Raw genomic sequence first — 16,763 nt, 5'->3', positions numbered from 1 at the left:
ATATATAAATGCAATGTATGTCAAAACCTATATAATATCACCATCTACTGACTAAATTATAAATTACAACTTAGCTGATCTCAGTTTCAACACAGGCTTCAAAGCTATACATTTTCATTCAAACCTGGGTATGCATTTGATTCTAAAATTAATTGCCAATATAATTCCCTATATTCAAGACAGGTTTCCCAAGGACCACCCCTGGGATCTATAGGTAACACTTCTATAGCATAAAAAATAAAATTGGCATTAATACAGGTTTGATTGTGTTTGTACAAAGCATTATTAATATTTTTCTTCCTAATATCATACATGTGTTCACAAACCCTCATTTTAAATTTCCTCTCGGTTTTCCCTACGTAAAACGCATCACATTGATCGCATAAAGCTAAATAAATAATGCCATTTGTACTACAAATCACATACCCCCTGGTTTTAATAAATTTATTCCTACAACAGTCAGGAAATCCTTCTATGTGGCACACCTCATCACTAAGGGCTTTTCATCCAGAAAAAAAGAGATCATTGTCCCACTGTACTCATCCCTCATTAGACCCATTATAGAATACAACGCCCCATTTGGTATGTACCTCTCAAGACATCTGCAACAACTGAAAAGGCCACAGAAATACCTCACTAAAAGAATCATAGGCCTAAAGCAGATGCCCTATTCTGACCGCCTTAAAAAACTCCAGCTATACTCTGTCGCATATCGTCTACTCCGAGGCAGTCTCTGCTTAACATACAAGGCCATGTCAAACCCAGAGCTTTTGGACATGCTACACTTAAAGAAATCCCAATCCCTCAGAGCCACACGCTCCAGGGATTTAAACCTTGTCATCACAATAAACAAAACATGCTGGAGGGATAGGTTCCTGACCCAGAGACTCCCCAGACTCTGGAATAGACTGCCCATACATGTCAAGCAGATCACCTCTTTGGCCATCTTTAAAAGGAACCTTGATGACTGGATGGAAGAAAGGAAATTCACCCCAGGGATCACGTCAGTCACCCTGCTAGACAGGTGTCCAGGGAAGTAAATAGTGTGGGAAGAAATAGCCAGGGAATTGTTATGGCTAGGCTTGTATAGGCCCTAGGGCTGATAGCCTAGTACCAACCTATGATTAAGTGTACCATTTCCCCTACCTTCATATAGGGACACTGGGCACAGTTGCCACACTTATATGTGCCTCTCTTTCTAGAATTTGTACCTTTATATCTAAATGCACCACCTTCCAAAACTAACATTATGTTCTGACCCCTTTTATAAATACATTTAAAGGGATTCTCAAATATATTATTCAAATCAGAAATACTGGCAAACCTTTTCCATCCTTCCTGTATGATATCCTTGACAAGTTTAGCCTCTCCATCATACGTAATAATCAATACCTTGTTATAAGTAATGTCTCCATCATTCTTTTTCAGGGCAGTATCTACAACACCTTTTCCCAAGAGTGGGGCAAACCTTGTATTCCTGGCCCCTACAACTTCATGATGTATCTCCTTTAAAAGACCATCTGGGTACCCCCTAGCTTTAAAAAGTTCCATCAAATATATGCATTCTTTTTTAAAATCTTCACTATCAGAAATCAGCCTGCTAAGACGTACAAATTGTCCCTTCACCACACTTTTTTTTGGTAAGATGGATGCGCACTACCATAATGCAAGTACAAATTTGAAGAAGTGTCTTTCTGTATATGTTAGATTTAAATTGTCCCCAACTTTAGAGATCTTAACATCCAAGTAGTTCATTTCATTATAAGTTATTTCATATGTAAACCTAAGAAATTGTATGCTATTAGTTAAATAATCTAAAAACTCTAAAAACGTCATCTCAGAACCAATCCAAAAAAGGCAAATGTCATCCAGAAAATGAGCATAAAACTTCCAATATTGTGTGTATTCACAATTAAAAACAAACTTGTTTTCCCAACATGATAACATTATGTTTGCATATGCCGGTGCACAATGAGCCCCCATGGCTACCCCTCTCAATTGTCTAAAATATTCATCTTCAAAATAAATAAAATTATTCTTCAGTACCAAGTCCATAAGAATTAAACATGTACGAGAATCATTAGGTGTAATATTTTTGTTATCAAATAAAACCTCTTCTATCTACTCCATACCAGTATCATGTGGAATAAAAGTAAATAGGTCTATAACATCAACAGTTATAAATATTAAGTCCTCAGAATATAAATCATTGTTGATTCTGGATAGCAAATCCCAAGAATCTTTCATAACATTAGTCGCTTCCAATGATAGTTTCTTTAATTTTGAATCAATATATTTAGCTAATGGAGCTGTAACTGAACCTTCAGCAGAAACTATTGGCCTGAGGGGTGGATTATGGACGTGTTTGTGGATCTTCGGAATGCCAAAAATGGAAGGGACCCTAGGTTTGTCCACATGAAGGAAGGAAAAAAATGTCACTATCTATAAGACCTTCAGACAATTTTTTATTTATTTATTATTTATTTTACATTTGCTAACCGGGCTAGTCTAGCTGGATACATATCCTTTTTCAGTAGAGGCCCGAGGAGAAAAGCTCCAACATAGTAGTTAATACAATTCAAAGATACAAGTAAAAACAGTAAAAAAAAATAATGTACATTTTCCAAAGTACACGGTGATTGAGAAATTTTTTACATAGTTGTTAAAATGACAGCAGAGCAATCAGAAGGTTATACATAGCTGAGGTATCTTATAAACAAATAGTAAATAGAGCATTTCAAGAAGAATAAACATGTTTGACATTGTTGATAGATTTGGACATTTGGAAGGGGTTGAGAATATATGTTTAGTCAGGTTCACGACATGGGCATAGCCATTGTTTTTTGAGATATTCTTTTAGGTTGTTTTTGAACTGATGGTGTGAGGTTGTACTTCTAAGGTAGTTTGGCAGGGAGTTCCACGGTTTGCCAATGGAGTTGGCAAAGAGTGCATCACCACCTGAGTTCTTAGCAGTGATGATTCGGATCTGGGTGCTGTTGGATGATCGAAGGCTATTGAGGTTAGTATATGGGGTCAAAATGCTAGATAGAGAGGGAGTTCTATCCGGTTGGTTGATTAGCTTGCAGGCTTCAGTGAGTTGGTTAAGTTTGGGAAGATTTGGGAGTTCCAACCAGCCAAGTTTCCTTAGGTTGAGACAATGGTGGGTGCGATAGGGGGATCCAGTAATAAATCTAGCAATGTGGTTGTAGGCAGTAGATAGCTTGTTAAGTTCACGTTTGTTGAGGAAAGAAAAGATTGGGGAGGCATAGAGGAGGGTGGAGAGAAGATGTGTGCGGGCAATAGTTAATTTGGCAGTTGGGGTTAGATAGTTTTTTATTCTGTACATGGATCCTAGTTTTTTGTTAAGTGATTTTACAGTTTGTGTAATGTGAATGTCAAATTTGAGTTTATGATCTATAGTTACACCTAGTAGTTTGGTACTGGCGACAGGGGTTATGATAGTCCCATTGCTGGATTTAACATGGAAGGTTTTATTGTTGTTACTTGTGAGTTCTGTTCCTAGGGTTGAGTAAACGTTGGGAGAAAATAGTAGTAGTTTGGTTTTAGTTAGATTAAGTAGGAGTTTCAGGTCGGTGAACCATTTTTCTACTTGGGAAAAACATTGTTGAGTGGTAGTTTGGAGATTTAGGAGAGAGACATCAGAGCAGATCAAGGTGGAATCATCGGCGTATTAGATGCAGGTGGATTTAGGGATGACTGAGTGTAGGTCATTTATGAAGATGGAAAACAGAAGTGGACCCAGAATTGAGCCTTGAGGAACGCCAATGGTATTGGGGAGTAGGCCTGATAGTCTGTTTTGCCACCGGACAGCTTGTTGCCTACCAGTGAGGTAAGCCTGGAACCAGGTTAGTGCTGGGGTGTCCAGATGTAGGGTTCTAAGGTTGTTTAGAAGGAGCTGGTGATTGACCATATCGAAAGCTTTCGATAGGTCAAGAAAGAGGGCAGAGGATATTAGTTTGTTGTTACGATTGTTATTAATGGAGTCGACAAAGGAAAGGAGGGCCGTGGTGGTACTGTGGTGGGGGCGAAAGCCGTGCTGGGAGTTGGACAGGAGATGATTACAGGTTAAATAGTGAAGAAGTTGTTTGTGGATGCATCTTTCCATGATTTTCGCTATTGGGGACAGTATAGCTATTGGTCTATAGTTAGATATTTCTGTGGAGTTACCTCCTTTGTGAAGCGGAATGATGTAAGAGATCTTCCAGATAGAAGGGATGTTGGCTTCAGTTATGGTTCTATTGATAAGGATTGATATAGGGTAAGCAATTACATCAGACGCAATTTGTAAGAATTCCGCTGGGAGGTGGTCAGCCGCAAGGGTGGTTGGTTTGAGCTTTTTTAAGAGGGTACGTATGTAAGCGGAAGAGACTGGGTTTAAAGTGAAAGGGGTAGGGACAGTGTCTTGTGGTTTTGTGGTTGATGGGGGATTGGAGGTAAGTTGATTGGCTAGTGTTTGGATTGTCTCGGTGAAGAAGGAGTTAAAGGTATTAGCTACATCTTCCTGACTTTTCTCAATAAGTACCTCGGGGGTTGGGGTAGTAGTTTTACCTGGGCGCAGGAGGTTGTTAAAACCAGCCCAGAATTTTTTTGGGTTATTCTGGTGTTTGTCCTGGAGGAGGCAGAAGTATTGTTTTTTGTCTTGGGTAATGGCTGTTTTGGTAGTGTTTCTTAGTTGTTGAAATTTAGTACGATTTTGGGGGGTTTTTTGTTGCTCGCCATGTATCCCAGGCTTGGTCACGGAGTTTAATTTTATTTTTTGTTTCACTAGTTAGCCAGGGAGCTATACAGACTTTGGATCTAATTTGTCTATGTGGGGCATGTGCATCAAGTATCTTAAGGAAAGTGTAGTTGAAGTGGGACACACTCTCCTGGAGGGGTAGAGTTTTTAATAGGGTCCAGTTGCAGGATTTTAGGTCATCAAGAAATAGTTGTGGGATAAATTTATTTTTGTTTCTAATAAGTCTATATAGGGGGGGGGGGTTGGAAGTTAGGTATTTATGTTTAATAATATAAGTTATTAGATGGTCACTGAGATCACTGGGAAGGGTACCTGTGGTATAGTTGTTTGAGTCTCTGTTGGTAAGGATCCAGTCAATGGTGCTTTCTTTTTGTAGATTATTGCCTATCCTAGTTGGGGATGAAATATGTTGGGAAAAACCATGTAGGTTAATGGGTTGCGGGGTAGTGTTGGTAGAACAGAGAGACCAGTCAATATTGACGTCCCCAAGTACTATGGTTTCTTGTGGGTAGTTGGTGGCTAACCAGCTTAGGGTTTGCTCTAGGCTTTCTGTGTTCTTCCCTGGTGGGATATAGGTAACTATAAGGTTGATGGTTTTTTGAGTGTTTAGGCATATTTTTAGGGCTATAAGTTCTAGGTTGGAGATAATAGGGGGTTGTAACGGATTTCTAAGGATACTCAGGGTATTTCTGAACATAACAGCTATTCCGCCCCCTTTTTTCTTAATGCGATCGGCCCTGAAGATATTATATCCTGGTGGGAGGATCTCTTGATCTTTAGTGGAAGGTTTTAGCCATGTTTCAGTTAGACACATAATGTCAGGAGAGTGAGTTTCTATCATGGCATGTAGGTTGTGAATTTTATTGTTAATGCTTCTTAGGTTCTGATGTAATATTAGAAGGGAGTCAGTAGGTTTTCTGGTTAGTTTAATGGGGTTAGAATCTGGTACATTGTTGGGTCCTGGGTTGGGATGGATATCACCATCTAAGTTGATTTGATTTTTCTGCCCATGGTTTGGGGTCTGAATGTGTGACAGGATGAGTAACCATGGTATGGCTGGGGTGCTCTCCACAGCTTTGAAGCATGTTTCTGTAACTGCACAAATGTCAGCATCTTCCAGGGTTAAGAATGCTTGCAATGAGTGCAGTTTCATGTTTAGACTCCTAAATCTTTCAAACATACATATATCCTCTTGTAGGCAATATGCACTTCATTTAAAGAAATTCTGCTATATTTACTATCATCGCCTAACTATCCAACATTTTTCCTTCATATAGTATTTTGTCCATAAAAATCACCCCACCCCACCCTTGTCAGGCTTCATAATTCTTAAGTTTCTGTTTTTCTTACATGCCTTTTTAGGCAATGCCATGAGATCAAAACTACCAACATGAAAATGTCATCAAAACGCAAATTAAAAGCCATGCTGTTAAATGCTAGGAGTCTAAACATGAAACTGCACTCATTGCAAGCATTCTTAACCCTGGAAGATGCTGTCATTTGTGCAGTTACAGAAACATGCTTCAAAGCTGTGGAGAGCACCCCAGCCATACCATGGTTACTCATCCTGTCACACATTCAGACCGCAAACCATGGGCAGCAAAGCAAAAGGAGGTGAAGTTGCAATATATATTAAAGACATACACACCTCCAGGCTGGTCAAACAGTATGACGTACAAGAGACACTCCAGGTGCAGTTAACCATTGACTAGACCCTATTCAAATCATAGTTAGCTACAGGCCCCCAACTTTGACTCAATATGCCACTCCACCTATCTAGACCTCTTCAAATCTATCAAGATTCAACACTTTACCCTGATCATGGGCAACTTTAACTATCCAACCATAGATTGGAAGAAATACTCTGCCAAAACACAAATGCCCAGACATTCCTTGATTTCGTCAATGCAAATGCCTTGGACCAGCTGGTCAACATGCCACAAGAGGGGATAACATTTTGGACTTGGTATTAACCAACATGAGTAACCACTGCAGCATCGCTGGTATGATCTGACCACAAATCAGTCACTTTCAAAGTCACCATCTCCCCCGACACTGCCCCAGCTAGGGTCAAACAAAAAACTTCTCCAAAGCTGATTACAACCTCCTGAGGGAAGGTATAAATAGTTTCACAGCCCCTCCCCCTCCACAGGAACAGGGACATATTTCCAAATCTAGACCAAAGTACTATACGAGCAATTTATATAGCTGCATGGAATCAGGAATACCCAACAGGACAAAATCATCCTCCTCATGGAAGAGTAAATGTGTCTGGTGGACATCTGCAATAAATAAACTCTATAATAAAAGGAAAAAATTGCTGTCCAAAAACAAGAAGGAGCAGGTGCTTAATTGGAAGCAATGTCTCCTTAGCCTGAACAAGAAAATAAGAGCACTAATGAAATCCTCCAAAGCAAACTTCAAGTCCAAACTGGCCACATCTACTAAAGACAATCATAAGGCTTCTTCACATATGTCTGCAGTCTCAAAGGAACCACTCAAATCTGCTCAGAACTGGTGGTCAAGGACACCACATACACAAATACCGTAGATATAGCCAAACTGCTGGCAGACAGATTCAGTGAAAACTTCACCCCTCTGTCCCACCATCAGTAAATCAGGACATCCCCAGCACCTGCCCCCCTCCCCTTATCTCTAGGGAGTAAGTCATCACTGCCCTCTCAAATCTAAAAAATACAGCGTCCATAGGACCTGATAAAATCCCAGGCTGCATCCTACATGAACTCAGGTAGGAACTTGCAGCACTATTAGGCACCCTGTTCAACAAAAGTCTGAGTATCGGCTTCATCCCAGGACAGCCACTGTCATCCCTTTACACAAAGGTGGAGCGTCCACTGATTCAGGAAATTATAGACCCATCAGCCTAACTAGCCTGATCTGCAAGGCCATGGAAAAGATTATCCTGGACCTCATTAACAAGGACACTGGCAACCTCCAAACACTCAATCCCACACAGATTGGTTTCATCAAAGGGAGTTCATGCCTGTTAAATTTGGTTGACTTCTTTGAGACAGTCACCAAAGCCGTGGATGAGGGGAAGACAGTGCACACCACCTACCTTAACCAGGCCAAAGCCTTCAATACTATTCCCCACTCTGGTATAATAGATAAACTCTCTCAACTAGGCATCAATCCATATGTTACCAGATGGGTAGTAAACTGGCTCAGCGATAGAACCCACCTAATCTAGGGGAAGCCACCTCAAGGAGTAGACCCGTAATGAGCAGTGTACCCAAGGGATCAGTCATGGGGCCTCTGTTGTTTGGGATATACTTTTCTGAGGTGCAGGCCAAAACCAGTGGGCTGCAGCTGACCAAGTCTGCAAATGACTACAAACTGGGTGCTGTCATCAATTCCCCTAGTGATGTGGACATCCTCCAAGAGGGTCTCACCCAAACAAATGATTGGTGCCGGAAACATGGCCTCAAACTGAATGCCAAAAAATGCATCATCATCCTCTTTGGGAGAGTGACGTCCCCACAAATTATCACATTAATAACAAAGTCCTAAGCACACAATCAGTCATGAGGGACTTGGGCACCCAGGATGATAGCAAACTGACTTTTGACCACCATATTGCCTCCATTGTATGGAAAGCTTTCTACATGGCCCACCTGATTAGGGTATCTCATCCAGAGACAAGGAGGTCATAACATCCCTGTATCCATCCCTTATAAGACCCATTATTGAGTACAATGTCCCTTTGGGCAAAGCACATGCAGCAGCTGGAAATAACATAGAGTTTTCTCACCAGGAGAATCCAGGGCCTCAAACATTTACCCTACACAGATAGGCTAAAAGCCCTGTCCCTCTACTCAGTCTAATACAAACTCCTCAGAGGTGACCTCTGTCTGGCATACAAAGCAATCCCAGACCCTGTCTTGATGGGACTGCTGCATATCTGCAAGTCAAGCTCCACTCAAATAATCCACATGCGTGACCTCAACCTGGTCTGTGACATCAACAGGACTTGTTGGTGGGACAGATTTTTGTCCCTGAGCTCCCTCTTCTATGGTACAGACTCCCTCTCCACATCAAGCAGAGTAACTCATTAACCCTTTTTAAGCACAACCTGGATAACTGGATGAGGAACAGAAAATGCACCACTGGGATTCCACCTGTGTCTCTGTTGGACAGGGGCAATGGGTGCTGACTTGTCAGAACATGGGCTAAATTCTTGGCTAGGCTTGTAAGGGCCTCAAGGCCAATAACCTAGTAAGTTCCTATGATCCTATGGAAGGTATGCGATGGGAAGGAAACTGTCATTTGACCATGTGAATGGACACAGAGTTGATAGACAATATTAGTTTAAGTTGGCTAAAATCAATGTAATGCTTTGCATTGTTGTAAAGGGACACCTGCATCATGGAGGTGAAGTTTTGTTCACACATTTTTTCATTAATATATCCATAATATGAAATTCAACTCCATGCAAGTTAAACTGGAGACTTCTGGAGTAACGAGTCCTAGGTGGTCTAAAGACACCCAATGAAAGTAAACAAACAGGGTGTTTTTCAGTTTTGCTACTACTTCATGGCTGCTTTTGAACTGGACATTTCTATGCTTTAGTAGAGCAATATTCCTCCACATCCCAAAGACATGTTGTAGGTGGATTGGACACTCTAAATTGGCCCTAGGTGTGAGTGCGTGCATGTGTGTGCCTTCTATGGAAGGTTGGGCGCCGGGCTGGCAACTCAACACCGTAAAACTCCACTGCCAATCATCAGCGGACAGGTGATCTGCTGTGGCGACCCCTAACCGGGAAAAGCCGAAAGAAGAAGAAGTGACTTTTAAGACCATGTGGGGGCTAGGATTCTAGGCTGGCTATATCATATATAACATTTAGACTGTGTGTCTTTCAACTGTGCTAGAATTTGGTGACTGATTTACAACTGGACACTGACAGGATTGTATATTTTAATATATGTTTTGGAAACAATGTTTTCAAAAGCTGATGATATAATAAATGTTTACTGATGAAAATTCTTAAAATAATAGGAACATGTTAAAGTTAATGTTTTTTTAAAAGATTGTGTGAAAAATGAGTGTTTCATCACAAAAGTTCTTAAAATGACATATACATGTTCAATTTATAACAAATGATAGCTAAAGAGATTTTTTTAAGCTGTTAGTTGCATATGGTATATTCATGTTAAATTAATTGTTAACAGCTTTACAGGTATGTGTAATGTTAGCAGCCGCCATAATTGCCAGCAAGTGTAAGTATATACCCATATACTCAGTGGCTTTAAAGGATAGATGGTGTAATATCAATACCCATCATGAAGAAGCTTTTGTTAGGTAACAGAAGCAATGATGATCTTGACTATAAATTATTTCTCTATATAATACTATTGTAGGATTATATAAAGGACTGAAGACCGTGATGAGCATGACATGAAAGGTCTTGTAATGCTAAGTACAAGTTCACTTATGAAGAAATGTCAGGTAAATGGTTCTTACTTGATGAACTCTTCACAGGTTTAGCAATATAGGAAGTGGGTTAACAAGTGTAAAGTCATATGACCTCATCAGCACAGAATAAGTGGATTGTTTGCTATACTTTACAAACACAAAGTCTTTACATCCAGCTGATGTCTATAACCATTAAGGTGTCTGAAAAATATCCCAAGTAACATACAACCAAAGTGTAAAAAGGTCACACAGACAAGAAGGTCGAAACATGCATGTCCACAGCTAGTGGGGTTCAGCTTTACTGGCCTAAAAAGAAAAAGTAAAAAGTCATGGACATTCAGAAGCCATATTGCTGAAACACTTGATGCTCTTAAGGGGTCATTTGCATATAGCCCATGGGCCTCTATTACAGGAGGTTTAAGGTATCACACCACTCTAGCTTGGCTAGTTATTTTCTTGTAGTTTTTACTAATTGGTTTGCCTGTATGGCCTTTTTACTCTTTGGTTTTCGCAATAATAAAAGCTGAGATGAAGTGATTAGTTAGAAGGTTTACTATCGACCAAATATGCGAAAGTGTTTCTATAAGGAAAAAAGTTATTATCATCGATGTCATGAGCCTTTCCCAAATTGTTTCACAGAAAGAGTTGATGATCAGCCCAACTGTTCTGAACATATTTTCAATTAGATTATGAATTTGCTGGGCCTAAAGGTAGACTTGATCTCCTCTGCTTCCTGCTACAGCTGGTCAACTACTGGACTTTCTTATTGAAGACTGTGACTTGTAATTTTTGTGGTGATGGAACCAGTTGCATGATATGACATCACATAATCAGCCTCTTTTTTTAAAACCTTGTTTCACATTACCCATATGGAAATGACTAAGTAATGACACTTAAGACGAGGACCTTCAATTATTTAATCTCTTCCTATTACAGAAGGATGCTTAAGATCCTAATTTTGTGACCAGTTATAAAAAAGGGAACCCAGTCAATCTGCCATATGCCTTTTTTGTGAGTACCATTTGTATGAATTAAATTCACCAAAAACAACTTTCAGCAATCATAAGTGTTGCACTTTTCATCACAGTTGTGCAACCATGGAGCTGGTAGATAAACGTTGTGGGGTATTTCTCCCACAAGGGTGGTGCAGGAAGCATGCCCTCTGCAAAAATATCTTTCACTGTAAGTGGTTTTGGAAAATTTGTTTTGTACAGAAGGTATTCTCACAAAGGATATTCAGCAGATTGACATGGTTCATAATGAAGTGGTTTTTGTAGCAGTTGCTTAGAACTGCAGCATAAACTGTTTGCCCCCTTTCTGTTCATCCCAGAAACCTATAGTTTACTGGGGAGTTGAGAAACAGACTTGGATAGACACATAGGTTAGAGAGATGCTGGAAGAAATATTGCCTTGTCTGAATGCATACATTGCTAGTATAAACCCTACCAGTTAGCACTGTCTTGTGACACACTACGTTTCCTGTCAAATATACATCATTACTTGGTAGAACTAACAAATAGAGCTTTTAAAAATTCAAAGACAGAGTGCAAAATCCAGCCTGTTTTCACTCTGGAAAACTCTTCATCCAAGATTAGTATGAGAAATTGTCTTATTCCTGTGTGGAGAGGGTTGCCACAATCATATCCATCTGGATACCTCCCCATTCCTGGGATGGTAAAGCTATCAGTCTATGGCTGTTGCTTACATTTGCTGGGTCAGACTTGCTCTTCTCAAAGACTGGGAATACTTGAGGTTATATGAGCAGATTGTGTCTGCTTTCAATAACGTGTCATATAGTTCAGTTCTCCTAGTTCTAGGTTACATAAACATTTTATGCCCTCATTTTAGTAGGATTTGCAGGGCTTCATTGGAATATGATATCTTACCAGTCCCCTTAACTGTGGCTTTAGTTAGACCTCTTTCTTGGATAAATCCTTCCTTAACAGCCAGTTACCTATATCTACAGCCAACCTTTCATTTTAGGGAAGGTTCTAAAGAAGGTGAGCAGCTAAGTAACTCAAACAATATGTAACTGATTGCATTTATTTTGCTTCTCACTGATAAGGGTATAGCACCAGGAAAACTCTTGTTCAGGTGACAGATGATTTCCTAGTGAAAAACAAAATAAAATTCTCATTCCAGCTTAACTCTGCTTAATCTCTCTTAGTAGTATTTGACACTGCTGTTCACATTGTCCTTTAGAAAATGTGTAAATCAGCTATGGACTAGGGTGATTAATCTTTAGATGTTTTTTAAGTGCTTTGTTCAAATGCAGCTTCCGACAACTAACTTCTGCAATCTCTTATCAAAAAGTCTTCCTTTACAGAACAGAATTAATTTGGACTATTCGTTCAGTGGTATTTTTTTAAAACATTAGGAGAGATCACCTGATGAAATATGCAAATTTACTGTTATGAAAATAGTACTCTGAGCTACATATATAGTAATTCCATATGCAGTGTGGATATTTCTGTAATAAATCTATTTCTCTGACATGCATAATTGAGTGAATTTGAGTGCATCTAAATCCAGCCAAGGCAGATCAGGGACTCTAAATTGAGTGTAATTGTGACTGCATATGTGTGTGATACTGAAAAGACCTGGGAAGCTACTTCATCCCCCCACACACACACACACACACACACACACAAAACACCTTTATGTTGAAAATGCAGCAAGTAGCAGTGGTTGTCTGCAGGCTCTTTCTGAGTTGGCTTTGACTTGTAAGAGAGCAAGAAAGCAAGAGAAACCCAACCTAGATGAATCAGAACATGTGGTCACTGTACAGATGGCAAAATGGGAAGAAGTTCATATGACCTGATACTATTTCACAATAGTGGAGCAGATACATAACAAAGACATGATATCCCACAATTCCCTGAACATGAAACAACAGATATCACCAAATGTAAAATCTGCATGCTTATAATGTCTCTGAGGTAAAGTACCTAGTTCCACTGGGAAGTATGCATAAATTAATTCATGCATTTGTGACTTTAAGGACAGCTTTTGTCAGCTGCTATTCCAAGGAAGTGATGCCATATGAATCCATTATTTACAGCTAATAAGCATTGTAACGAGTATTAATGGGAAGGTCTTTCAAAGCAATCACCGTCACTTAAGTCTCACGTGATTTATACTGATTACCAGTTGTGTAGAATATTTTAAGGTTGGCTTATTATAACCTTATAATCTTAACAAGCTTCTTGTATCATTTAATACCATTTGCTGTCTATTAATAAGACATTCCAGTATTTGCTTAAAGATTTCATGTGTTCACACCTTTGTCTCCTTGAGGTATCTACTTTCCAAGAAAAAGACTGTAAAACTAATAAAATGTTCAGCAGTCTGTCAGGTATCAGAGAAGGTTTAGGCTATGAGCTGCTAATGAGCTATTTAATGTAGTAGAAGGGTTTGATTCCCTCATGTGACCTTGAGCAACTCATTTAACTAGACAGTGCTTTGGGGCACTTGAAAATGTGGGCTAGGCTCATTAATGGTCTCCTGGACTGTATGCCTAATAAATACATACAAACCTGTATGATTTTCAAATTAATTCATATGAGCCTCAGAAATTATCTGTTTCTGTAAACCCTTACATTACTTTTGCTAGTTTATGAATGTACACATTCAGCATTTCATAGGATAATTCATTGCATGGTTTAGCAAAAAGCTTCTCAGTCCTTCATCTTTGTTTAACTGCATAATTTCATCCCACTGACTGATATTTTGTTTATTTTTCCCTTTTTCTGTATTTCTGATTTTAGTTACTCACTTTAATATTTAGAAAACATAATTTAACAGATGATTATACCGCTGTTGTACTATAATTTTCTCACACTCAGTTTATGTTTTCTTCCAGGTCTCAAAAGTCCTGCATAGTGACACATTCTATTTCTCAATAATTCGCCATCCAGTTTCAGTGATGGAGTCAGCCTTTATGTACTGCAATAAAGAAAGTGAAATATTCAGGAAGGTGAAGGACTTGAATGAATTTATGAAGGCTCCGTGGACTTACTATAAGCCAAACTGGAAGAATTCTTTTTTTGCTAAAAACTTGCTCTGGTATGATTTTGGATTTGACCACAATCATAACGATGACAATGAATATTTTGAGTCTGTTGTAACACAAATTGAGAGCAACTTTCAGCTAATACTCATCAATGAATACTTTGATGAGTCCATGATCCTTCTGAAGGAAACACTCTGCTGGAGTATGAGTGATGTTGTTTACTTCATACTTAACAGCAGGGGAAAATCTAGTATCCAGAACCTGACAACACAGACAGTTAATATGATGACAATGTGGAACTCTTTGGATTGGAAGCTGTATTTACACTTCAACAGGACATTCTGGAGAAGAATCAGTGAGACAATTGGAATAGAAAAGCTAAAGAAAGAAGTACAGTTACTTAGACTGATGCAAAAAGAACTGTTAAATACTTGTATCAAAAATGGAATTGCAGTGGAACCTTCTAAAGTTGAAAATATATCCTTTCTCCCTTTTCAGCCTAACAAATTACAGATCTTTGGTTATAACCTTAAAACAGATTTGAACATAAGTACCCGCATACAATGCCAAAGAATGGTACTTTCTGAGAAGGTGTTTACACAACAATTATATGCTAGGCAGAATACCTAGAAACAACAGTAAATGATATAGAATATTTAAAAAAATGCAACCATCAAAATCCAATCCATGCTTCAGTGTGGGCATGGACTCAGTTTACACTTTGTGAAAAAAAAAATAACCATTGTCTTCTGTAATACTATTTAGTGTATTAAGCTATTTTACAGAGCTTAAATCAAATATTTCTGTAACCAAGTAGTACTCCAGAAAATGCCTCTGTTAAGTTCAAACACAAATTATAGCAACTGGAGAATTAGTAGTCTTTAGTGAATGCAAGATTTTTATAAGATTACCTCAATTGTTTATTAGCACTGTTGTTTTTATTGTGCAGGCATAATTATGGGACTTGCTTAGTTTAAGGTACACAGACACTGGAACTCACAAAGGAAAACCAAAAGGTCATAAAGTGCTTCACATGGACAACAGGCTGTTACAGCTTCAGTAGCTTAAACTCACTATGGATCCCAACTGTAACAGGTTGTGCCATCTTTCCTTATAGGAAAAGCTATCTCAGAACTCAACAGTATTTGCCTGGTGCAGTCCTATATTGCAACAAAAGTGTGTTCTATCACCAACTGCAGTCTGTTAGTGTTAAGTGTATGTATGCTGTCACCAGACGTTGCTGTATTTATCTTATTGTACTTCAACTATGCATTTACTGGATCTATATTTAAAGATCAAATGGACACAACATCAAATCCCAGTTCACTGAGACCAGAGCATTGAAGAATTCAATTGTCGAAAGACAACTTGTTTGAATCTCACCATAACAATTTGCAGTAGTTGGCCAACAGCTCAGAAATCTGTATGTTAAGTCAGAATCAATACAAATATTTACCACCATCGTGTTATACATACCAAAAGAAATAGGGAAGATGTTACTATCTCAGCTGTAGGCCAACTACTGTGATTTGATGAGGTGAGATTCAAACAAGTTGGCTTTCAACAATTGCATTCTTCGATGCTGTGGTCTCAATGAACTGGGATTCAATGTTCTGGCTGTTCAATCTTTTAATAAAGATCTGTATTTACTTACCATACAAAGTTTTATGCAGCCACATTCTTTTGATTCAGAGAAGCATAAATTCAAAAAGATGTGTACGGAAGCAATACTCTGACAGACTTGGAGCAGAATTTTGAGCTTAAATTTAAAGACTATTAAAAACAAAAACACAAATTTCAGTAACATTCTCTCTCAACTTCTTAGTGTTCTTAGTGCAAGAAAGCTGGGCAAAGTCTAAAATAATGGGTTGACAAAAGCTCAAAAATAGTGACAGCAAATATTGCTCTTATAAACTTAAAAAGTTACAATAACAGGATTTGTGTTAGAATGCATTTTCTAAAGGATATGAAGTCTGAAATTCAAACATATGTTATTATTTGCTAATTTTTTTCTCAATGATTTGCCAGAAGACCACAAATGTTACGAGGAACAGACCAAAAATATGAAACAAAAATCTTGACAGCTGAGAGGTCAGTGATACTGCCTTCCATTTTCAGCACATTGTGAAATGGCAGTGTGACATTAAGCAAAGCAAATTAGAAGCAACTTTAAGAGCCAACTACAGGCAACTCTCGGAGCACTGCTGTTACCAAATAACATGTTGAGATACAACATATCTGTCCATGATGCAGTAACATATCAGCACGAGAGCTGGGGGTGAAGCACAACACATTCAAGTGCAAGATGTAACAGATGTGTTTTGTATCGGACAATAAGGGCTTATGGTCAGAATAAACTAATGCTTTGTTGCAGCTTCTTTCTGCATACATTATTAATTTAGAAAGGCTGTGGCAGATGCAAGTCCATTGTGTTAGAACCACCACTTCCAAACTTTAAATCTTAACTTTCCTGACATTTCAGTTAAAACTTGCAAAGTTTCTTTGAAATAATTATTTATTACTTTACTAACCTTGTATCTCCTAAAAGTACATAAC

General features: G+C 38.7%; 1 protein-coding gene across 1 annotated transcript in view; it reads left to right on the top strand.

Moving 5' to 3' along the window:
- Window positions 1–16,096, top strand: part of LOC122800517 (galactose-3-O-sulfotransferase 2-like) — a 91,093-nt gene extending 74,997 nt beyond the window's left edge. Inside the window, exon 4 of the mRNA XM_044069955.1 lies at window positions 14,058–16,096. Within this exon, the coding sequence (XP_043925890.1) occupies window positions 14,058–14,837 (780 nt within the window). The 3' untranslated portion in view covers window positions 14,838–16,096. The remainder of the gene's footprint in view (window positions 1–14,057) is intronic.
- Window positions 16,097–16,763: the final 667 nt, after the last annotated feature.

Source organism: Protopterus annectens, chromosome 4.part0 (assembly GCF_019279795.1).
Source record: "Protopterus annectens isolate FY-2018-M chromosome 4.part0, PAN1.0, whole genome shotgun sequence".
Lineage (NCBI taxonomy): Eukaryota > Metazoa > Chordata > Ceratodontiformes > Protopteridae > Protopterus > Protopterus annectens.
The sequence above is the reverse complement of the archived record's forward strand: the minus strand, read 5'-3'. Positions and strand labels throughout refer to the sequence as shown.